Genomic DNA, 24,379 nt, shown 5'->3' with positions numbered 1-24,379 from the left:
ATAGTGTCTGCACATCTGGTGGACAGCTGGGAAGGAGAACAAAGTCACTCCTCAGTAATCTAACCGCCTCTTGCTAATAGCCTACCAATTCCTACCAATTAATAAAAGAAGAAAGACATCTCATCATAAAAACACATCCGGCCACATAGATTGACAGACATTGTCAAAACAGACTTGGAAAATGGGAGCCTATCCTCTAAATATCAAACAGTATCTTTATGTTGTTATTAATAACACTGTTGAATAACACTGTTGCATGTCTTTGAACCAGGCAGGAGGAGACTTTGGCTGCACTAGTGACTGTCCTGGTGGTAAATGTCCGGAGTGTGAGCCTGTGATGATGCAACGTTACCAACAGCCACCCTACTGTGGCATCATCGCCGACAAACTGGGACCGTTTGGGTAGGTACTGCATGCTGCTGGGCTAGGCAATAAACAATTTATACTTATGCTTAGTATTTAAGAAAAACTAGATGAGGCCAGGTATGATTAATGTCCAGTGGAAAAAAATCCAGGATCGTTAAACATGTACAGTATATTTCTTTGTTTATTAAATGGTGTCTATACAGACTGTGCCCTTCTCCGTCTCTGCCCACACAGAAAGTGTCACAGTAAAATGGACCACACCTCCTTCCTCAAAGACTGTGTTTTTGATATGTGCGTGTACCGAGGCCACGCCTCCGCCCTATGCAACAGCCTATCAGCTTTCAGCACCTCTTGTCAGGATGTGGGAGCGGAAGTGGGGAGCTGGAGAACTGAACAACTTTGTCGTAAGACACGCACACACTCACCCACAGTCTCTGTGAAAATCAAGAACTACACTGCTCCTCCATCCATCCAAGAGTAACTTGTTCGGAATTCAGACTATGCACTAACTTGGCAACCTCACAATACGGAATTTTGGGGTGTTGCATGCAGTCTCTGGGCCCTACTGATGTTGATAAAGACAAATCTCTTTAATGTAGATGTACATCTACAAATAAGTGTATTAGAGCCATTGTAGGTAAAAAGGGACATGAAAGACGATGTATATGACCTTCAGTCAGAGAGGACAAACTCTTTATTTTATCCGATTATCTGGAAGACTGGAAGCACGACACCCCCTGTCGTGCTTCCAGTCTGGACTGGATGCAGGCTGATTTTTTTTTAACTGATTCTGCGAGAGGTGGCAAACAAGCATACTTCCCTAAATGTCACTGAAATGTTCTTGGTTAGTGAGTGGTTATCCAAAAGTCCCAATGAGGTCCCATGCATGTTTGTAATGTTTGTGAGGAGCATAATCGCATCAACTTCATCCTGATTGACTTGTGCGTCTCTCTACCAGCTCCATCGTGTGGCGCGAACAGTCACTACGAGATGTGTGCCCCCCCCTGCCAGCTGACCTGCAGCGGCCCGACACCCCTAGTGGACTGTGACGAGAACACGCTCTGCACAGAAGGCTGCGTGTGTGACGACGGATTCATGCTGAGCCACGACAAGTGTGTACCTCTAGCAGAGTGCGGCTGTCAGTATGAAGGACAGTATTATCAAAATGGACAGGTACTACAGCTGCAACAGTGTCAAACGAAGCTCCACAGCTTCTGTTTTTAACACCGTTACTTCTTCTTCTGCCACCACTGTTACTACCGCTGATATGTTTGGTTGGCTCTCTGCTCTTTTTCTCAGGTGTTCTATCCGGAAGAGTCATGTGACACCCGTTGCGTTTGTTCAGACGGTGGACAAGTACAGTGTGATCTGAAATTCCGCTGTTCAGCCAATGAGATGTGTGTTGTGAAAGGGGGCGCGGCCTCCTGTTCACCCAGGAGCGTTGGTTCCTGCTCTGTGAGCGGGGGCAGGATCATCAGGTCCTTTGACGGACAGGTGAAGGACATTTACACTTACACAATGTGTCTAATCTATTTGATCTTTTTCAAAAAATATTTTATTGTTGAAATTGATGATTTTATAGAGAAAACCTTTTATATTTTTAATTATCATTACTTTCTATTTAAATAATGACAACGTTTAACACGTTTAATGTCGGTCCTCCATCATCACAGTTGGTCAGAGATGTCATGACGACTCTTTTCGTCGATGCAATATTTAAAAATATGTCCAAATCTAACAGTGACGAGTCATGGTTTTGTCTTCGACACTTCCTTTGGCTGTTTTACAAGAAAAGTGTACAACATCATTTTAAAACACATATGGGAAATTTTGTTTTAAAAACAATCTGAATATATCAGCTGATATAAGCTTATTGCAGATATATATATATCAGTATTTAGGCTGATCTCATTCACTGTTCGTACTTATACTTACAAAAAGTAATGCACTGTAATTCATACACAAACCATGTAATCATGAGCAAGAATGTACAGGGCTGCCGAAGAATAAAGAGTGACAAAGTCCGCAGATGGGAAGATTGGAGGGGTGGGCAGGTCAAACAATCTCAGGATGTTCACCAATGAGACCACTGATGGTGTCCCATGTGAAACCAAGTCCACGATGACTTATTTTACCCTACTTTTTTCAAACAACTTAAAGACGTAACTAATACATAAGTTATGAAACAAACTTAGTTATTTTACATAACAAACATACTTATTTAAACACAAACCATAATCTTTCCCTAAACCATAACCAAGTAGTTTTGTAGCCTAAACAGGTTTTGCATTGATTGCTCGAGTTGCTGAACATTCATACACTCGAAGAACGAAAAATAACTTTCAAATTGTCATATGAGGATACGTTGCATTATTAGAGTATTCGATTTTAATCAAGTGGCAACCCCAATAACTGCAGGTGTAAGTATGTCAATGTTTTTACAGCAATGTATCAAATGCCAATGTGAAAGGTGTCGCGAACATCCACAGACAGATTATAAAACGGAAATGTCAATGACACAATCTGAACTAATAAACTATGTCCAGAGACTGCTCTCAGGAACCGATAGGTCACTTAATGGTTGAACTCTCAATTTACCATGTGTCTGGACAGTGTCAGATAAGACTCGGGGTCAATCTTGACTACATGGTTTTATGACCCAACCTTTATGGTTTACCTGAGGAGCAGAAAGACACAGAGACACATCCAATTGTACTTCGACTTAAAGAAACTGAGTTTTGACGCAACATGTAGCTTAACTGATATGTTATGCCCAGCTAACATATGTTTACTAATAGGAAGCGTTCCTTGACATATGGGTTTTGAACTTCCTGTTGACCTCTCTCCTTTCTACTGACTTTCAGCTCACTGTTTAGCTGTCTGACCCTAAACTTTGCCTTTTTGATTCACTCTCACCGCTCTCATAGCGTCGACAATCACTGTGCAAGTTCTGACATAACCTTGAATATCTTCTGTTTCATCCTCTAGGCTTATCCTCTGTGGGGAAACTGTTTGTTCAACTTGGCAGAAGTGCAGGAGCAGGAAGGAGGGATGGAAGCCTTCTCTGTGTTTGTACGGCAGCAAACCAGTAAGGATGGCGAAGTCTCCCGCAGTTTGGAGCTCAAGGTTTACGACATGGAAATCACTATGGAGACCGGGGTTGTTTGGGAAATCAAGGTATGACTGACCAGTATTAGAACACACTGTCCAGCAATATGCCATGGTACTACACTTGTCTCAACCTCATCTGGTAACTTTGTGAACACAATGTTCTGGCCTTAATGGAAACATAGCTAAGTCTCATTCATTTTATAGTCCATTTGGTTGAAATGTAGATCTTTCTAAGGATGTAGTATCTCCTGAAGTGGGACAGAGCTAATGTGATGAAATAATTTGTACCCCCGATGTCTCAGGTCGATGACGTCAGAGTCTCCCTTCCTGTGTCACTGGCTGACGGACAAGTGCGAGCACATCAAAATGGCATCAACATCATCATTGAAACTGACTTTGATCTGAAGCTGACTTACGACAGTGTTGCGGGAGTGTTCCTACAAATCCCGTCCACCTATGGCGGCTTGCCACGTGGTCTCTGCGGCAACTATAACGGTGAGCCGACTGACGACCTGACATTAACAGCAGGCAAGAAGCCAGCAGACACATCAGCAGCCTGGGTCGTAACGACGGACAACACTATTTGTGACACGGGCTGTGGTGCCGCTTCCTGCCCTGGGCCAGATGAACAGAAGCGCCCAGAAGCTGAAAAGGCCTGTAACATCATCAAAGCCCAGCAGGGCCCATTTGCAGGTTGCCACGCAACAGTGAAGCCAACCCCCGATTACGATGCTTGTGTCAGGCAAGGAAATATCTCTTATGTCAGAGTGTACACATTACAAGGGCATTACACACCAGGGGCATTTTTTCATGCGATTAATTCACTTCAATATAATTTTTTGTTTTAGTTTTTCACACAGGGCACAAATATTATGCGACGAAAAAGTGGCCATTTTCTTCCAGAGCAAGGTTTTTTTCTGAGCTTTCCCACTGCAAATAAAGGCATCAACCAATCACGTTGTGTGGTACTGACACATCCAAAACATACACTATAGTGTACAACAACACAGAGGCTCCGTAATTCAAAACAAGACGGTAAACTTTACATCTCCCATAAAACTTGATCAAAGTCAGTTTCAGGCAACGCAGACCAGCTCCTTCTATACCTTTCACAATAAAAGCCCTCGACACATACAACTGTTTCCCAGGGGGAACTAAAATTCCCTCCGAGCTTTTTTCGCTAAAAGAAACCTCAATAAAATAGCCTAGAGTAACATACGGTTATACAACAATTTAGCTCAGACAGACTGCGAGACGCTACTCTGAGCCTGGTAGTTGGTCCTTTGCCTGTAAGAAATCAAAATGAAATTTGCTGATATGAACAGTTTTGATGCAACATTTTCGTGTTGTTTCTTTTCCTCGTCCCCGATGTGTAAAAGTCTCAACTGTGTTTCCAGCTTGACGTTACTGTGACTCAGCATGATGTCCTTAGCCCTTTTTTACTGCAGGACCGTAACAACCAGTGTTGTTTTTGCTTATATTTGCACATTTCATATTGCATTCTTAACATCGGCCTGACACTCAATCAGCGGGCCAGGCCACCAAGAATTATTGAATTCTCAACAATTCCATACATTTCTGTACCACACTGTTTTCCTATATGGGATTATTAACAACATTTCAGGCGCACTGACTTTTACCTGCTATCAAAGTGGTTTAGTTAGTCTGGGTAAGATATTTGCTGTCTGATCATATGACTTTTGACCTTTATTTCTTGACCCCTCCGAGAATCGTAGTGGTTAGGGTTATTATTATGATAGAAATGGGAGACAAAACTGCAAAAATAAGATCCAAAATCAGAATTGTCTTTCACCAAAAAGAAGATCTGTGATACGACCGTTTCTGTTGTTTTCTGTAATTAAATGAAAGTTTGTTTCCAGGGAGATGTCCACAGACAAAGGGGGCGCGGACATCCTGTGTCGTCACATCCAGAATTATGTCACCGCTTGTCAACTTGCTGGCACCAAGATAAGCGAATGGAGGAGCGACACTTTCTGTCGTAAGTCTGATCTGATTGGCTGATGCTCGCTGTTCCTAAATGTGACTTATCTTATTGTTTGCATGTGTTTATTCTCCCATGCTGCATCGCATGGTGGACATGAGATGCAAAGTACAACAATATTGGATGAAATACTTTGTGATATGTGTTTTCTTTTGTTAATTTGTTATCTTGTCATGTTGTGTTTTCTGTCTTCTTCTTGTCACTCTGTGTCTTTAATACATAAACACTCCGTCAAGAACGGTTTAAGGAGTACAACTAGTTTATTTTTAAAGTGGAAGTCAGAAGTGTAGATTGTGAAGAGGAGAGGGGCCAGTACACTTGAGATGCTTCGGTGTTGCTTATCTCCACCTTGGAGGCACAGCCATGCACTCTGATACTGTGGCCGGCCAGTGAGGTAGTCCGTGGTCCAGGAAGCAGTGTCAGGGTGCAGTTGAATCATGAGAAGCTTTCCCATTAGAAAGGGGCAGGGCTGGATGGCGTTGAAAGCACTAGGAAAATGTGGGAGGCCGGCTTGCCTGTGACGTGTTTCATCTGCTAATCTAACTTCTAATCTAATCTATTTATCAAATCTACTAATACAATGCCATCTGACTAAATGTGCCAAATTACAACCTTCAACTTGCGGATTATTAAAAACCGGAACTCTGCTACAATTCATGAATTTTAGGCAACAGAAATCCTAACAAACCATGTTTTTTTCTTCTTCTTGCAGCTGTGAAGTGTCCAGCAGGAAGTCACTATGAGCTGTGCACCTCTTCCTGCTCCTCCACCTGCTTCTCTCTGCAGGAGTCCGAGCCCTGCCCAGTGTGCCAGGAGGGCTGCCAGTGTGACGACGACCTCATGTCCGATGGAGTCCGCTGTGTTCCAGTAGAGGAATGTGGCTGCGTGGTGGATGGACAATATTACGGGGTAATCACCGTCGTCCACGTCAGCTTCTTCATCGTAACGCTTATTCAGCACAATATGGTAGCTTACTAATATCTAGTCTGTTGTTAGTCCTGGCCAACAGTGCTCCTGAATTCAGTGATTCCACCACATAGCTGGGTGTGGGTCAAATATTTGGGTGGTTAAAATTAATATTTCAAATGAAATGTTCTACACAGCTCACCATTATTACCGTGTGTCAGTGACATGAGGTGAGGTGAACAGGGTTATGCATTATGAAAGCAAGTAACACTACTACAGAAAAACAAGGTCCAATGATCCCGGGTTAATATGATACATTATTGATATGCACGTTTATCTTAATAGGATCTTCTATGTTAAGCATACCAGTGGCCATCTATTCTATCTAATGCATAAGTGACTCTTTTCAGACCGGTAAATCAGTATTACTGGAGGACTGTTCGAAGCGCTGTGTCTGCCAGTCTGGACAATTCAGCTGCAACTCCACAAGCTGCAAAGAGGATGAGGAGTGTCGCAACAGGGATGGAACCGTTGGCTGCTACTCTACAGGTAAAATACTTGCTGAGTGACTGGGATCTTTTAAAGCTAGGGTTGGCAATCATCTTCAAAAACCATTTTGTCCGACAGCAATCAATATTTATTAAATGTTCTGACAAAAAAAAAAAAAAAAGAGATTAAAAATCTGAAATCTGTTGCTTTCCACAGATTTCAGATTTTTAATCTCTTCTGCAGTTGGAGTTAACTGCAGAAGAGATGTCTGCCTTCTCTCCAATATAATGGATTTGTTCTTTTAACTTGTAATGCTCACCACAAGCCAAGAGAAATTATCTTTCCAGAAACCATGACTCGGTTACTCACAGTCATGATTTCTGGAAAGCGACATTGCTGTTGACTTTTTCCATTGTATTTTTTGGGTGCTTTGAACACCACAAGCCGAATGCCACGTCGCCCCATTACAGGAGAGAAAGCAGACATCTCTATGGCTGATTTCTCCAAAACTAGTCAACTCACACCAAAACAATCTAGATTGAAAAATAGCACTACAGGTAAGAGGAAAAATATGTAGTTTTGATTCTGGGTTGAACAGTCAATTTAAGTTACTCTTTAAAATAAAAATCCACGACCAACCCAGCCACCTACTTTCATTTGTAACTGTTCTGCTTTAGCAATTTATGTTTCATGGGAATGTTCAATGCCACTGTGGGAAGTAGTGCGATGCTCACATATTTCAATTGGAACAAAAGCATGGTGAAAAGCCTGCTGCCGTTGAGAGAGACAACATTTGATGAGTCATTCAAATGGAGATAACAGTGCAAACTTTTAGATTCTACAGAAACAAAAAGTTTTTTTTTTTTTTTTTTATATCTTCCAAGAGCCAAGACCTTTTTGTTTTGTTCACCCATGTATGTTCAAATGTATAACCAATACTTCTCTCAACTAGTAATAATTGATTAATGCTGATACTGTATGTGTTCCAGACCCTTGTGCGGAAGTTAAGTGCAGGGTGAAGGAGCACTGTGAGGTGTCAGAGGGCCAAGGAGTGTGTGTTCCTGATTCCAAGGCCTTATGCTGGGCTACCGGCGACCCGCACTACAAATCGTTTGACGACTTCAGCTACTCGTTCCAGGGAACCTGCACCTACGTCCTCGTCAACACCACAGGTTTGCAGTTACCTTAACACAGAGATATCTATTTGTTTGCTCTGCTCGGAGTTCACACAGCACCACAGTTTTCTTAAGTAACAATGAAATACAACTCTGTGGTCAAAATAATGCAGAGCGTCTTGCGAGGAGGGAGTTGCCAGACATATCTCAATACATTGTATTCCAGAACCTCAGTATATACAGTATGTACGTCATTTGCAACTTATTCATTTTAAAGGAAATGAAAGGGCCTCATCATTACAAACACTTGATCCTTTTTAGCTTCGATGTTGACGTCGCCTCTAGGATCCACTGAGAAATGAGAAGTTTTCTAAAGGGACTCTGGCGCTCTGAGACACTACCCCTTTTGTCCACAGGGACCGCCAAAATCAACACAAAAAGAAAGTTCCCCATTGTAGCTTCAAATGTCCCGGTTATCGTCAATACACGTATAAAGTGACACCCCTACCTGCAGCCCAGTGCACCAGCTATGCGTAATTTCACAGGGTTTTTGCATTCAAATTACATTAACAACAAAATGAACATTCATCATTGCTTGATTTTACTATTGCCCCATTGTGTTGCCTTGAATGGGCTACTACACACACACAAACACATATGAATAATTCACTTTTACACTTTTTGTTAACTACTAGGCTACTTAACAAATTGTTTTTAGATTGGCCAAAGAAAACCCAACGTTAGAAGTGAAGCTTCAGCGACCGTCATTTGTTATAGCAGAGATTTATATGATGCATTCACTGGAAACAGGAATTGCACGAGCACCATTTGATTGCCTGTTACAGAAATGTCCATTTCTCTGTTAAGGTAGCAGTTTTTTGACGTCAAGATGGAAGGGATGCTGATAGAATACTTCCAATCAACCAGCCAATCTTTGTGAACTAAAAGACTGCATATCACATTAAGCAGTTGTTGTAAAGTTGACACACTGTCTTGCTCGAGTTAACATGAATTATTCTGACTTTCTCAGGTCTTGACCCCTCCCTGCCAGAAGTAACTGTGATCACCAAGAATGAGCTCCGTGGGAACCCTGACGGCTCCTTTGTGCGTTCAGCCACTGTGGAGATGTTGGGCCACCAGATAACCCTTCCCACCACCGACAGAGGCTTCATATTGGTGGGTCTTACTTCAATACATGGGCTGTGTCAAAACCACCAACCTTTCATGCACAATTCTTAGTTACACTGGAAATCAATCGGATTCAATCTTCTTCATTGACACAATTACAAGTAAATTCATATTAAATGTTTTTTAAACCTATTTTGGTTGTGCCAGCCATCATTGCAGTAAGTAATGATGACATTGTACTTTGTAAAGTACCGTTTCTTGGCATCGTTGGGGAATACAACAACTCACATTAGGCGTGACGTTGGGTTGACAGCTAGTGAATTCGTGGAGGAGGCTCTTTTCAGTTTGTCTTAGCTTTTTAAAGCTACGTACTGAGATGAACGAGGGTCGCATGTTTTAAAAGTAAAACATGTAGGTGGCTGTTTGTTAACACAGCATTCAGAATTCGTCCCTCCTCTCCAGCTAAACGAGTGAGGGAGATGGAGAGATAGAGTGTTAACGGTAGTTGAGCGAGCTAGAGAGTGAATGAAGAGAGGGACGGGCGTTGGTGAGAACAAAGCCGCAAATCATTATTTTCTGATGAAGAACTAAACACATCCATATCGGCTCACAAAGCTGCGAGAAGGTGCCGGATTTTGAATGAATGCAGTCCAAGGCATGCTTTATCTTGCCAGTCTGCTCTTTCTGTGCCCGTCTGTGAACGGACAAATCATTTTGCAGACATACACATGTAAAGTTTCAACTGGATGTTTCTTAACAAATGAAAAAATGTGCATTGTCTGATTGAATACCATATTTTACCACCTTATATATGATTGGTTTAATAACTGCTTTGAATATATTTTAAGTCAGGTTTTGAGGTGTAAAATGCCCCTTTTACCTTTTCTTTTAGTTATTTCACAACCAATTCCCAATTTGCTGTTGATGATATTTCAATTAATGAAATACTTTAGTTTTATTGACATTTATTTTTAAGGTTGGCAGAATATTTCGAACATCCCCAAAGTCCTTTAGTAGGTGGCAGAAGTGCTAAATCATCATCATACAATAAACATTTGATTTCATCACCACCGTGTCTTTCCCTCTCTCTCCAGGTGGATGGTATAAGGTCGGAGCTTCCTGTCAGTCTTGAAGAAGGCCGCATCTCCATAACACAATCTGGAATTAGAGGCACAATCCTGAGTGATTTTGGCGTCGAAGTTACTTTTGATTGGTCCACACTCGTCATGGTGTCCATCAGCAGCAGCTACTATGGTAATGTCGCTGGGCTCTGTGGCAACTACAACGGCGACAAGGAGGATGACCTGACAACCGCCGACGGCAGCCCAGCTGTTAACGTGACACAGTGGGCAGGGACATGGAGCATCGAAGACTACGACCCATTCTGTTACCATTACTGTGAGGACGAGTGTCCTCAGTGCTCGGAGGAGGACCGCATAAAGTAATGTTATAGTAACATTGAGTTTTACAGTAACTTAAAGGTCTCATTTTGATGAAAACGAGATTTCCAGGTCTTTTTGGATTGTAAAGAAGGTCTAGTTGCTTTTTACTGTGAACATATCAAAAAACTCAATCCACAGAGAAACGCACACAGCCAGTATTCAGAAAGTGTGCCAATGAGAGCAGACTGGTGTTTTGGGGGGAGGGACTAAAAGAGACAGGCTCTAAAACAGAGATATTCAGACAGAGGATGAATACCGGTATATGCAGACAGGCGGAATGAGAAAAATAAGGTGTTTTTTTAACATTAAAGCATGTAAACATGCTCTAGAAGAAACCCAACATACAAGTATGAACCTGAAAATTAGCATAATATGTCTCCTTTCAATAACCAGTATTTATTTTATAGATGTTACTGTTGCGTTAAACCGATTATAACACAATATTTTTGGGGAACATATGATGAAGGGGTATGTGTCGATTTGTTTGAGTTTATGACAAAAGATTATCTGCTACTTTTACTTAACATCTGATAATTAGCACTAAACCCAAAGCACAGTCAAAGTCCTGCATTCCAAATAATACTTAAGTAAAAGTACATACGTTTTAGCATCATAATATACTTTAAGTAACAAAAGTAAGTCATTATGCAGAATGGTCCTTTTCATAATAATATATATGATATTATTGGATCATAATAAGTGAGTTATAAGTTCTAAGTTTAAACTGTCACTATATTCTGAAAGTAGTACAGGAGACGGATAATGGATGTAGTGGAGTAGAAGATTACAGGAGCATTAAAATGGAAATTCTCAAGTACATGTACCTCAAAATTGCACTTAAGTACAGAACTTGAGTAAATGCACTAATTATCATATGTACTACTACTTTCATATGAGTGAGCTGACAATAAACCACTTTGCTCCTCCTCAGGTACACTGGTCCAGAGTACTGTGGGATCATGAGCGACAAGAAGGGGCCTTTCTCTGGTTGCCATGGTAGCATGTCAGTAGCAGAGGTTGTGTCAGACTGTTTGTATGACGTCTGCATCAATGAAGGACGGAAAGAGGTACTGTGTGAGGCCCTGAGCAGCTACATGGCAGAGTGCCAGGAGATGGGAGTGTCTGTGTTGGCATGGAGACAACTGAGCAACTGCTGTGAGTTTACACACAGTACATTTATGTAGACTGAAACACTACAGACAGACGTGAAGTCACTCACCTCAATGTTCTAAATTAAAACTGAACACTGGCTATAAATTTATATCTGTGAAAGAACGGCGGAATCACATTCACCACACAGGGCATCCCTGTTGATTTAAAGTGACAGCAATCCGGTTTCTGATGACACATAACTCCAAATAACTCATAATAGCTCAAAGCATACTGAAAATGTCGCTAAAATCAATATTTAAGTAACAACTTTATTGACTAGAGGTCCTCACAGGTGCTTTTAAGTTGACCCTGGACAAAAGTCAAGGTGGGTCCAAATTATATTTAGTCTGATGAAATAGTTACATGAGGGGTGTCCCATTGTATAGCTCCAGGTCTCTGGTCTGTATCCCAATATGTCTGATACCCAAGTGGATCCAAGCCGATTCTGCATCCATCCATCCTTTCCTCTGGTTCTTTTCAGATGAAGTTTTTTTTTTGTATTAATTCGTGAGCATCCGTTACATGTTGTCCATTGGTCTCCAGTGGTTTAAGTGGTGCTGAGATATTTAGAAATTAATATAATTCTGGATAAATACATCTGCATAAATCTACAATCTAAAAGGTCAAAACTTGGATAGAATAGTTTTAAAATGATGTTTTGAATGTGCTTCGGCTCGAGAGGTCACTGTGTGGGATAGCCCCGCGCTCCTCCTTCTCTCTGTCCGTCCATCTTCTAAACTTTCCCTGCTCTTGTTGTTGTGCCTCCAGCTATTGAGTGTCCAGCCCACAGCCAATACAAGCTGTGCGGCTCGGCGTGTCCCCCCACCTGTGGTGCTCAGCCGGACGTTTGCCCTGAGATCTGTGTGGAAGGCTGTTTCTGTGACCCGGGATATGTGCTGAATGGTCAAAAGTGAGTATAATGTACCCCCCCCCCCCCCCTCGTTCCTGACTAATGTCTTCCGTACTGACCTCGTCCCTGCGCTCAGATTGACATCCTTTTGTTCCGGGTGTCTTTGCTTCTGTCAGGTGTGTTATCAGGGAGAAGGGCTGCGGCTGTAGCCACAACGGCCGTTACTACCAACCGGGTGTGACGTTCTGGGCCGACTCGCTGTGTGAGGAGAAATGTGTGTGTGACGCGGCGACACAAAAGGTGAAATGCGAGCGGACAGGCTGTCGAACCGGAGAGAAGTGCGGCGTCGTGAACGGGGTCCAAGACTGCTACCCAGTCAGCTTTGAGACTTGCAGCGCACGCGGAGATCCGCACTTCAGCTCCTTCGATGGACGCAAGTTCGACTTCCAGGGCAACTGTGTCTACAGGCTGGTCAGTGTGCGTGCAGACACCACGGGTCTGACACCCTTTGAGGTGAGCTGAGCACCAAACAATGCAGTGCACCATGAAGGTCTCCACCACACGTCCACTGGGACGCTTCTTTACATTTACACAATCAAATTGCAATTTCTGTGCAGATTTAAATCAACACAGAAACAGGAGTTTGATTTGGGAAAATAATAATAATAATACTAATTTATTTATATAGCACTTTAACAGACAGAGCAGAAAAAGCAAGGTAATAATAACAATAAGCGAAAGCTCAGTGAGACAGCCGACACAATACAAATCAACTGAGAAATAAATATAATAAATAATAACAATAATAATTTAGTAAAATAATTTAGTAAAATCAACAAATAAAAATAAAACAGAAAAGCGACAACACCAGCCAGTCTATAAAAATGTGTTTTAAGAAGTGATTTAAAAGAGATTACCGATTCTTCGAGATGAGATTTCTTCAATAACTTGCATATCACTGACACTCTTTTAAGTACATTTTGATGATGATGCTTTTGTACTTTTTAGTGATATTTTACATGTAGGAATTTTCCTTGTAACGGAGTATTTTTAAATGGGGATATTTCTGCTTTTACTTTTGTTAAAGATCTGAGAAAAAAAAAGACTCCTTTCTTGTACCTGTACATCAATGTCAAAAAAACAAAGATTTGCTTCATATATCCTAACTAAATCATCCATTGGATTTGTTTCCTTTTCCTCCTATCGGTCCTCTCTACTCCTCTTTCGGTGAATTGCAGGTCATCCTGGAGAATAACAACCGTGGCAACAAGAGAGTGTCATACGCTAAAGTGGTGACTGTTAATATCTATGGCAACACGTACACGCTGTCAGTGGACGACCCAGGCAGAGTGCTGGTGAGGAACACACACACACACACACACACACACACACACACACACACACACACAAACAAAAAAAACCTTCTCTGAGGGCTGCAGTGTGATCAAACATGGAGTAAATTTTTGCCTGACGTTACTCTTGCGATTTGTTTTGACTGTGTGGTTGGGACGTTTCTGTCTGTGCCGCTGTGTGCCCACATAAACTATCATGCAGCGCATGTGTGACCTGCAAAAACATGGCCGTACAAGGCCCATCGGCTGAATTCCCTCATGTTTACTGAGGTAATAAATCAAGAGAGAAGTAGGGCCATTTTCTCATAGACTTCTATAGAATCAGACTTCTTTTTGCAACCAAAGGAGTCGCCCCCTGATGGCCAGTAGAAATGTCATGATGACATTGTTTCCAAATCACCTGAAACATATCTGTGGCATTTCTCTACTAACATTTCCTGTTACTTACCAATATTCAAGCAATGAGCTAATATTGCCCCCAGCATGGGAAGCAGAAGTACAAATACAACCCATAACCCAGTGTGTGTGTGTGTGTGTGTGTGTGTGTGTGTGTGTGTGTATTTTCTGCAGGTTGACGGGCTTGACAACAACCTACCCTTCACCAATTCATCCGATCGGTCATTGGTCCAGGTTTATAGGAGACACAGACTGGCTATCCTTGAGACCAACTTTCTGAAGGTATAAACACCAAAGCATACACCGCCATTCATAAAGTATCTATAAAACATTTTAGTCAACCTTTGTCTTAACTTTAATGTGATTAGGGCCATCAAAACATATTGCGTTGACTATTGTGTTGACTAATTACAGAACACAAGGCCTCTAAAAGTAATGTCGTAACTAACTCTGTTACAAGACATTTTAATACGAGGAAGGGAAGCAATAAGCTAATAAGGTGATTAATTCCAAAGGTATGGATGATGAGGACTTATAAATTAATGTGTTTATAGAATGTAATTTACATAAATTCTTAACTATTTTCAAATCGCTCATTTATGTGCTTAAAGGGAAAGTTTGTTGATTTCTAACCAGCTTTGTATCGTTAAGAATGTGTAATACATGCAAATGAACAGTGTCTAACTCCCCTCCAGATTAAAATTTGAAAAATGTTAGAGACCTCCTTAACGGCATTCATAGTCTGTTTCAGTGATGTGTAGTGGTACTCTTAATGCCTGCCAATATGTCTCAGCTTGAACTTTGATATAACTTTCCTTTTATATTCACATTGTTAAAGGTCTCCTTTGACTTTGCGAGTGCAGTGAGGGTGGACCTGGCGAGTAGTTATCACAACGCAATCTACGGCCTTTGTGGAAACTTCAATGGTGACCCTGCTGATGACCTCATGTTGCCTAATGGGAAGTTGGCTTCCAACGCCAATGAGTTTGGACAGAGCCAGTGGGTGGCGGACGTGAAGGGCTGCTCCCGTGACTGTAAGCAGCTGATGCTGTGCTATTTATCTTCACTATTGTGCTCTGCATCGTTAGTGCCTTTTTTAGGGCCATTGTAGGTAAACTAAATAATTGTTATGGAGTTGGGGGAGGGGGTAATATTTGGAGAAAAATGTCTCAATTACCGATTAAAGTCTTTATAATTTATAAACACCTGGTGCTGAAATGAAAGAGAAACACCTTTGTTTAGTCAAAGACAGAAGTTGTAGAGGAATATTGGTATTTATTTATGATGTGTATATTAATTAGTTATTAAGGACCTTCCTTATTAACCATGGACTGTATATCAGAAGATATTAACACCTACTTTAGGAGCAATGAAATTCAGAGTTTTTTTCATAAATGTATGAATTTATAATTCGTTCAAGTTTTTCTTCTAGTTAATCTCAGAGAATGGCCACGTTTCTTTTTTTAGTAGGTGTTAATGTTTTGTTTACACAGAATATATCCCCCTTTACCCCGTCATACTCACAGACATGCACCTCTTTATGAAAATATATGCCAATTTTTCACATCAGTGTCATATCAAGTCACAATGGCAATCTTACTCGGGTGGACCTGGTTGGAGGGGCACTAAGGGTGCACAATTGATCTGCACTGTCGTTCACACAATGAATGGATTCAGTTATAAGGTTAAAAGAGCATTCTGCAAATAAACAAATCACAATTATTAGCCATTTTAGCCATCATTAGTTATCATTTATGTAAAGATTACCATGCTTCTCATAGCTGGTGCTCACCGACCCCATTCATTGCATAAGGGCTTTATCAATGGCAGATGATATCAGCTGTTTGAGTGACATGTAATGTGACCATGTCTCTATTGCCTTTGTGCTGTCAGGTAAAGACTGCGCTCAGCCGCTCCCCCCCAACTTCAAACCACCCGCCTACACGTCGGTCTGTGATGTCATGACAGCAAAGGACGGACCCATGAATGACTGCATAGGCCGAGTAGATTCCAAGCAGTACCATGCCGACTGCGTCTATGACATGGTGCTTAATGAAGGTCAACAGGAAGCGGCCTGCAGCATCATCAGTGACTACGTGGAGGAGTGTCAGAGAAAGGGAGGCTGCGTGAAGTCATGGCGGACGAGGCACTTCTGCTGTAAGCGCTCTGTGACAGATAATGTGACTTTTCTTGTATTTGTGTGTTTGTGATCTGAGTGCTATTCTGTGTCTGTGTGTGTGTGTGTGTGTGTGTGTGTGTGTGTGTGTGTGTGTCACAGGGATGAAGTGTTCAGCTAAAAGTGTGTACAGTGTCGCGGCTCCTGGATGTCCGGCCAGCTGCATCTCTAAATCTCCACCCGCCAACTGTGAGACCCCGCCCAGCGAGGGCTGTATGTGTAACCCCGGTTACCTGCTGAGTCAGGTAATCCTCCACACTGCCCCGGCCTTCTTCAATTACAGTGACACATGACTTTCATCAAAAAAGGAAAGGCCAAGGTTCTCCTCTGGCAAAAAAAGTTTAAAAACCTTGAATCAGATGCTGTTTCATGGATAAAATGCTAAAATGCACAGTAAGTCTGCCCTAAATCATACCCTGATTTATGGTCTATTTGACTCTAAATGGACCATAATTTACTAAATACAGCATTACACATCATGCTGTATTGAAGAAGACTTGAAACTAGAGATTGAGACCATAAACTCATGTTTACAATGTTTCAGTGAATTAAAAACAGAAGTGCATAAGTGGTTAGTGACTCGACCAAAACATATGACCCAGGAAACTGGGGAATACTGACATTTAGGAGCAAAATTAAGATATATCTTGACTAATTTATCATTGGATTCATGTAACCAATGTACTATTTTGAACCGAATTACACCGTGTGCAATACAGAAAAAAGAGCAAATACGCAAAGTTGTATCTTCCAAAACTTCTCCCAGAATAGTTTCTCCAATATCCATTCCTCAGATAGCTTTAGTTTGATCCCATGTATACCGGATCTTTTTTTGAATTACATTATGTGTTTTGAATATTGCACCCTTACTATAAGGGTCAACATAGAGAACTGAGTACGTTAAGTCTTTTGGAAGATGGTTGGGACAGCATGTAAAAAAAATGTACAGGCAAAGCTGTGGACCTAAAATAATGAGACTTTGGCAAACTGTGGTCCTGGCACAGAGATGCGAAACTGTTTCAACAAAGATTCAGCGACTAAATTTGAGTTTAAAGTCTGGGTTTTGATATTCCACAGGGGTCAAAAATGAAATTGGAGTTTAACTTGCCAAAATTTAATTTGCCAATAGCCTGACAATGTAGGCTGCCTGATAGTTGCATTCAGAAGGGTCTTGTAACACAGTGACAGTGTCCTGACTGAACTTTGACCTTCCAGGATCGCTGTGTGCCGCTGGCTCAGTGCGGCTGCAACGTCGAGGGTCGGTACATTGTGTCTGGTGAGAAGTTCTACGCTGATTCTGACTGCCAGCGCCTGTGTAGATGCCACCGTGGGATGGTGGCCTGTCAGGACAAACCCTGCACAGGAAAGAAAAGCTGTGGAGTGCGGAAGGGAGTGAGGGGTTGCTACACCGCAGGATAGAACGGAAACCAATGTAGAACTTCATCTTCTCTTCATTTAAGAATATACCCAGCAATGTTGTGTTTATACTGTAAACTATCATTATAATTATAACATTTATATTCAGGTACACAAGTTACAGATAATCTAGTTCTGGCAAAATTCTTCTATCTATATTCTTCATAGGCCATTTCATATCTCGCTCACAATATAGCATGTTTTCTGCAGTAATTCAATAAACAGTCTAAATGAAACAGCCTATTTTTTAAAGTGCAATCAAATGATCGGCCAGCACTTTTGCTTCAAATTCATACAGAGTATTTTTAAATTGTTGTTCCTAAAACAGTTTTGACAAAAACTGAACATTATTGTAGGAATAGGAGTGTACAGTATGCAACAGTGATTGTTGTAACTGTGGATGATTACAGTATGTGATGTTTGTAAGTCACCTCTAACACATATACAGTACATTTCAGTCTTTACTAATCAATTATTTTCTAATGATCATTAAACGCATGTGAGCAACTTCCCCGTCTGTTGTGTCTGTGATTGACCCACATGCATATTGACCATTACCGTGCATCATTTTCACTCTATTCTAAAAATGATATACTGAGATACTGATCGCTGAGCAGGTCCACTGTTATAATGAAGACAACTGCAGTGCTGGACCGGAGTACTACAAGTTACACGCTGCTTTATACTTGTCATCTCATCTAATCTTCGACCGCTTATCCGGGATCAGGTCGCGGGGGCAACAGCTCCAGCAGGGGACCCCAAACTTCCCTTTCCCGGGCCACATCAGCCAGCTCTGACTGGGGGATCCCGAGGCGCTCCCAGGCCGGTTTGGAGATATAGTCCCTCCCCCTGGTCCTGGGCCTCCTTCGGGGTCTCCTCCCAGCTGGTCGTGCCTGGAACACCTCCCTAGGGAGGCGCCCAGGTGGCATCCTCACCAGATGCCCGAACCACCTCAACTGGCTCCTTTCCATGCAAAGGAGCACCGGCTCTACTCCGAGTCCCTCACGGATGACCGAACTTCTCACCCTATCTCTAAGGGAGATGCCAGCCACCCTCCTGAGGAAACCCATTTCGGCCGCTTGTACTCGCGATCTAATTCTTTCGGTCATGACCCAGTCCACATGACCATAGGTGAGGGTAGGAACGAAGATTGCCCGGTAGATAGAGAGCTTTGCCTTGCGGCTCAACTCTCTTTTCGTCACAACAATGCGGTAGAGCGACTGCAATACCGCCCCAGCTGCTCCGATTCTCCGGCCAATCTCACGTTCCATTGTTCCCTCACTTGCGAACAAGACCCCGAGGTACTTGAACCCCTTCACTTGGGGTAAGGACTCATTCCCTACCCGGAGTGGGCAATCCACCGGTTTCCTGCTGAGAACCATGGCCTCAGATTTAGAGGTGCTGATCCTCATCCCAACCGCTTCACACTCGGCTGCGAACCGATCCAGTGAGTGCTGGAGGTCACAGCCCGATGAAGACATCAGGACCACATCATCTGCAAACAGCAAACAATCCTCAGCCCACCGAACTGTAAACACTCCTCCCCACGACTACATTGCCCACGTGCGCGTTGAAATCCCCCAGCAGAACTATGGAGTCCCCCACTGGAGCCCAATACAGGACTCCAGTCAGGGTCTCTAAGAAGGCCTAATACTCTGAACTGTTGTTTGGTGCATATGCACAGACAACAGTCAGAGTTTTCCCCCCCATAACCCGCAGGCGTAGGGAGGCGACCCAGCTTTCATAACAGAATACCATGGGTGTCCACTTTGCTGGTTCCCAAACTGGGGCTCCCGACCCCCACTAAGAGTCGCAAAAGCTTCACAGGGGGTTGGGAGGCTTTCTTGATTTTTTTTAAAGAACTTCTTTCATTAAATATACAGTTGGCCTATAACTAAATCATGTCTGTGAAGAAAATTAAATGAAATTGTTATTTTTACAGTTGTATAATGGTCAATTAAGTATGTACAATTGTTAAAAAAATAAATAATGCAAAGTAACAGAATTGTATTAAACGTTTCTAAAAATAACAGCTGTAATGCCACATTCACAGTAAACAATATGCAGTTATTACATTCACTAAGTTCACAGCAGTTCTGTACTGTTATTGTTACACATTGAATATAATGTGAAATATCCATTAAATATGTAACCAACACTGCTACTGTGTGTTCAGGGACATCTAGTGGTCATTACTGGAAAATACAAGGACAGGCAAAATATGACTGCGTTACATCAGACCCGTAGTTAATAACAATTTAGTTGATGGCATAAGGTTTTCTGTCGAGATTAAAAATTGCTGAGATTATGTTTTACATCTTAGTAAGAGGTGTCCGTTTGGATATTAGCCAGCAAAAACTTGCTTCACATATCCAAGGATGTGGTTTGAGATGAAATTTGTTAATTTCTCCCTCATACTGCTCCTCCTAACCAAATGATGCAGATGTGGAGGCCAACAGTCCTGCAGATCTGCATCACACTGCATGTGAATTAAATCTCTCTTAAATCGTCCGTTAAAGAAGTGTCACATTAAAGAAGACAAAGCTGAATGCTCTATCTACTGTTTCACTGCAACTTCAAACACATCAACGTTTAAGTGGTGCTGTGCTTACCGTTAAAGTAAAAACTGAAATATTCAATACAGACCATACAAACAGTGATATAGTGATACATTATCGTTTAAACCCATCACTTGGTCACTGCAAACCCACCTCGTGCATGTAGGGATCAACGAGGATTTCAAAGGGCCCCACTGCCAGGGAGATGTTGGGGGCCGCGGTGGGGATGGGGAGGACATAGTGGAAAGTCTTCTTCCTCATGTCATGGGTGTAGATGGTCTCGACCAGGTCGCCACACGACACGGCCACCATTGAAGCGTCCACGGTGAACTCCAGCTTCCACGTACACAGCTCTGAGTAGGAGTCCACACAGGGGAACCAGAATCTGGGGGAGCGGACAATATGATGAGCTTTGAGCACATGCATATAAATGAATGCACCAACCACTGCTATTACGGGCTTTAATGGTAGACTGTGATGGTCAGCTATTAAGTGAGATAGTGGACAAGAGTGTAGGAAATGTCAAAAGAGAAAAGGAGTGAAGATACTGAGTTTAGAGTCGTTACATGACGCACTACAAGGCTTTATTATAGTGTACTTAAGGTGTGTCGTTATTTGACTCAATTACTGTAAGTCAATGTTAGAAACTGTTTCCAGACCTGGTGGAGTTCTGGTATCCAAAGGAGAACACATGAGCTCCTCTCTCCGCCATGCTGCCTTCCACATCAGGAACAACAAAGTGGAGACCTCCTTTTGGCTGGTCCAGGGAAAACTCTATGTACACCTTTAAGACTTTCAAATCTGGAGACACAAAAACACATATATTGGTGTATCGGTCACATTCTCATAGCTCCTTTTCTGTCAATAATCCAAGATTCATTTAATTTGGAATTTCATTTTTTTTAAATAAAAAAACTAGTGAAGATGATGGCATTTTGAAAAAGGGACAGTAAGTTAGGTATGTTAGTCTTGGTTTGGCCAAAAAAAAAAAAAAAACACTTCTGAATCCTCAACTTTTTGATTTATTTTTTGTCTTACCATCTCCTTGTTTCCAGAGTTCTGAGGGGACTTTGATGACCAGCTCCCCGTGTCCTGCATCGGGGTCCACAGCACTCACTGCTGCGGTGTAGGCGCTGGAGAAATAGTTGAGATTCCTCCTACATAGACGCACACACAAAATGTACACAAAATGGTCATATTGCCAGCACAGTTTCTCATAAACTAGCCAGAAAATTATATTGGTAATAATATACCTAGATGTAGTGAAATGTCAGATAGCTACAGGAGTCTAAATGTAAGGAGATAAATAAATAAATAATGTATCTCTAATACCATCTCTAATTACTAGATATGAGTTTCTTAACCCACGCCTCAGCATCATAAACAAAGTATTTCCAGTTTTCTCAAAGCTCGATATTATTTTAAGGTGACATCAGTAACTTAAGGCCAGAAATTCAACAAAAGCAGACGTTTTGACACAACTGTGAGTTGGTAAATTTTATGGAAATTCCAGGGTGAGGGACCGTTTGCTGATTAAAATAACCAGATTCCTATGTCATTTTTTTGGCCAATCCAGTGAATTGAATACTCAAAAAATGATTCATCGCAATAATGCAAAAATCTTGTAAATCCAATTTGACAGTTTACAAATGCATCGTGTATAGTGTAAACATCATCATATCGCCGAAACCTAAAGGGAAAAATACTAGTAAATAAATTCACTATTATTAGTTATTCAAGCATGAATATTTCAAATTGATTTGGCTGGATGGCTTCATTTTGGTTCGGTGCCTTGGAGCTGATGAGGCAGAAATATAAAGAGAGCCATTGTGCTGCTTTAAATCTGTATAAAACTCAGTTTGTCATATGTCATCTGATGTTCTCTGCCTTTCACTTATCCATACAACTAGCTAACTGTGTTATCATTGTTTATTTACTAGCAAAGTAAATACTCAAAGTAGATTTGACAGTATCTATTGCAACACAGAAGGATTTCACTTGTAGACTAATAATTCAAACAGGGTTCCCACTGTTTTCTAAAGGTTATTTTCCAGGTCATTTTCAGTGATGATCTAGCTGGTATGACAGACCGACTAATATGTTCCTCACTTATGGAAGTCTGATTAAAAAGAAGTGCAGTCTATGGCTATAACTTCTCTATAAAATCGTCTCTTACATGCTTAGAAATTATGACAAATTGATCATAGAATGATGCAAATACATCTGCAGATGTACAGCACCTCTACAAAAGTTCAAGATTTCACAATAATTTAACATTAACTTTGCATTTGAAGAGACAATGCTAGCAATGTAAAAAAGTACCATTAGCCAGTTTTAGGCGATGGTTTGGACTCCCATTCATTGTTTTGACCTCCGATTTCCATTCCTTATAATCAAACTCTCTCAACAATGCCCAACACACATGTGAAACCATTGCTCCAAGCCAGAGTTGAATCACAAACCTTAAAACATTTACGAGCAAGACAAGCTAGCAAGCATGTCAACTTTAGCAACTGAACAAAACATGATAATCAATTTAACATTATCCGACGGTTCAAAGCAAGTTGTGAAGAAAGCAACTTTATGTGAAGTCATCCAACCTGCATGTGCTACCATGTGACGTGTGTTCACAGGGTTTCCACAACATAGCAGCCTATTCAAAACACTCTCATCCATAAAGTACGATTTGAACATTAATATGATCCTGAACATAACTCAGCCCTTTCAGATGGTAGTGTTATCCGGGAGCTCTGATAGATACAATGTTAAAATAATTTTCCAAGACAACAAAAGATTTCCCAGAACAATTTATCTTTTTGTTTCATTTTCCATGATTGTTCAATGACAATTGGTCGACTGGTTTCCATGAAAAGTGGGAAACCTGTTGAAACCCATGGCACAAATTACAAGCCAATGTTTTCGGAACACCATACAATCCGAACACTGAAATGTGCACCAACATACTCACTGCTTGGACTCATGGTGGCACACCTCCAGTGTGGGATCATTGTAAATGAATGGGGCTTCGAGTTCATTGACCCGGACCCTGTAGATGCGGCACTGTTTACTGTTGAGCTTGATCCTGTTCAGGTTGACCACTGTGGGGAAAAAAAACATGAGTTTTTAAATAACAGTGTGATACGTTTTTAATAGATGAAGTAAGTCTTTGTAATTGCAGTTCATAAATTCCCCGGTTGGAATGAGTGTAAATAGGAGTTTAATAACGAGGCTCGCAGACACTTTGAAAAACCGGCACTGTAACTATACTAACGTCAGACCCTCTGTAATGACTGCTTTATATTCGGGTCGTTTCACCCGGAGACTGCTGTACGGTATTTTTATTGCAAACACAATGGACGTATCCATAAATTTAAGTCGGACATGACTAGCAGTCAATAGCATAAAACAGATAATGTCCAAATAATGATTGCTGCGGTCGCCGTGGATCAAAACATCCAAATATCCCCTCACTATCCGGCTGCTGATGGAATTGTGTTCACGGCTCCAGTGTGTGCTGCCATTTTGTTAGTAACCTTTGAACTCCCGCGTAAAATAAATTACAACAAATACTTTTTTTGAAAAATCAAGAGGCAACCGCCAAAATGTACAGCACACATACGACAGTCAATGTATGTAATTGTTTCTAAAACAAATGCGAATGAATCTAATTTATAAATCTAAAAAGTGTTTTGTTACGTCAGAGCAGGGCGTACACTGCCTGCCCACTGACCAGTGCACGAGCTTCGCGAGAGCGCGCATAGTGCAGCTCTGCCGAATAACGCGCCTCTTCAAAAGTGTGTGGAGTTACTTGGAACTTGGAACAATTTAATGAAAGAATAATCAGTTACATTACATTACAGTCATTTAGCAGACGCTTTCATCCAAAGCGACTTACAATAAGTGTATTCAACATAGGTATT

At 41.5% G+C, this 24,379-nt stretch overlaps 2 protein-coding genes across 3 annotated transcripts in view; one reads left to right on the top strand and one right to left on the bottom strand.

Annotated features, from left to right (window-relative positions):
* Window positions 1–17,904, top strand: part of LOC137890479 (IgGFc-binding protein-like) — a 36,329-nt gene extending 18,425 nt beyond the window's left edge. The window contains exons 16-36 of the mRNA XM_068734566.1: window positions 272–402; window positions 601–770; window positions 1,325–1,539; window positions 1,666–1,860; window positions 3,355–3,543; window positions 3,780–4,219; window positions 5,358–5,476; window positions 6,192–6,388; window positions 6,796–6,934; window positions 7,864–8,046; window positions 9,020–9,165; window positions 10,212–10,558; window positions 11,491–11,714; window positions 12,480–12,621; window positions 12,738–13,074; window positions 13,800–13,916; window positions 14,484–14,591; window positions 15,148–15,343; window positions 16,203–16,466; window positions 16,588–16,730; window positions 17,701–17,904. Coding sequence (XP_068590667.1) covers window positions 272–402; window positions 601–770; window positions 1,325–1,539; window positions 1,666–1,860; window positions 3,355–3,543; window positions 3,780–4,219; window positions 5,358–5,476; window positions 6,192–6,388; window positions 6,796–6,934; window positions 7,864–8,046; window positions 9,020–9,165; window positions 10,212–10,558; window positions 11,491–11,714; window positions 12,480–12,621; window positions 12,738–13,074; window positions 13,800–13,916; window positions 14,484–14,591; window positions 15,148–15,343; window positions 16,203–16,466; window positions 16,588–16,730; window positions 17,701–17,904 — 4,206 coding nt within the window. The remainder of the gene's footprint in view (window positions 1–271; window positions 403–600; window positions 771–1,324; window positions 1,540–1,665; window positions 1,861–3,354; window positions 3,544–3,779; window positions 4,220–5,357; window positions 5,477–6,191; window positions 6,389–6,795; window positions 6,935–7,863; window positions 8,047–9,019; window positions 9,166–10,211; window positions 10,559–11,490; window positions 11,715–12,479; window positions 12,622–12,737; window positions 13,075–13,799; window positions 13,917–14,483; window positions 14,592–15,147; window positions 15,344–16,202; window positions 16,467–16,587; window positions 16,731–17,700) is intronic.
* LOC137890498 (transcription initiation factor TFIID subunit 2-like) lies at window positions 16,716–23,997 on the bottom strand. Of its 2 annotated transcripts, XM_068734602.1 has the most exons (6): window positions 23,931–23,997; window positions 23,428–23,557; window positions 21,498–21,616; window positions 21,119–21,260; window positions 20,613–20,844; window positions 16,716–19,396 (listed from the first exon to the last, which is right to left on the bottom strand). In XM_068734602.1, coding segments are annotated over exons 1-6 (639 nt in total). In that variant the 5' UTR covers window positions 23,932–23,997; the 3' UTR covers window positions 16,716–19,381. The 2 variants fall into 2 exon arrangements, with proteins under 2 accessions (XP_068590703.1, XP_068590702.1); XM_068734601.1 differs by having other exon boundaries at window positions 23,428–23,965.
* Between the last annotated feature and the right edge of the window lie 382 nt (window positions 23,998–24,379).

The sequence above is a fragment of the Cebidichthys violaceus genome, unplaced genomic scaffold (assembly GCF_023349555.1).
Source record: "Cebidichthys violaceus isolate CVI_PGR_0920_01 unplaced genomic scaffold, fCebVio1.0.p SCAF_65, whole genome shotgun sequence".
Lineage (NCBI taxonomy): Eukaryota > Metazoa > Chordata > Actinopteri > Perciformes > Stichaeidae > Cebidichthys > Cebidichthys violaceus.
The sequence above is the reverse complement of the archived record's forward strand: the minus strand, read 5'-3'. Positions and strand labels throughout refer to the sequence as shown.

What these genes read in the sequence shown, in the direction of transcription:
- LOC137890498 (XM_068734601.1), bottom strand. Translation starts at nt 23,576, where the DNA reads ATGTTTTTTTTCCCCACAGTGGTCAACCTGAACAGGATCAAGCTCAAC. An exon ending in TGCCACCATGAGTCCAAGCA is followed by an intron (nt 21,617 to 23,427) that starts GTGAGTATGTTG and finishes GCGTCTATGTAG; the next exon opens with GAGGAATCTCAACTATTTCT. An exon ending in ACTCTGGAAACAAGGAGATG is followed by an intron (nt 21,261 to 21,497) that starts GTAAGACAAAAA and finishes TTGTGTCTCCAG; the next exon opens with ATTTGAAAGTCTTAAAGGTG.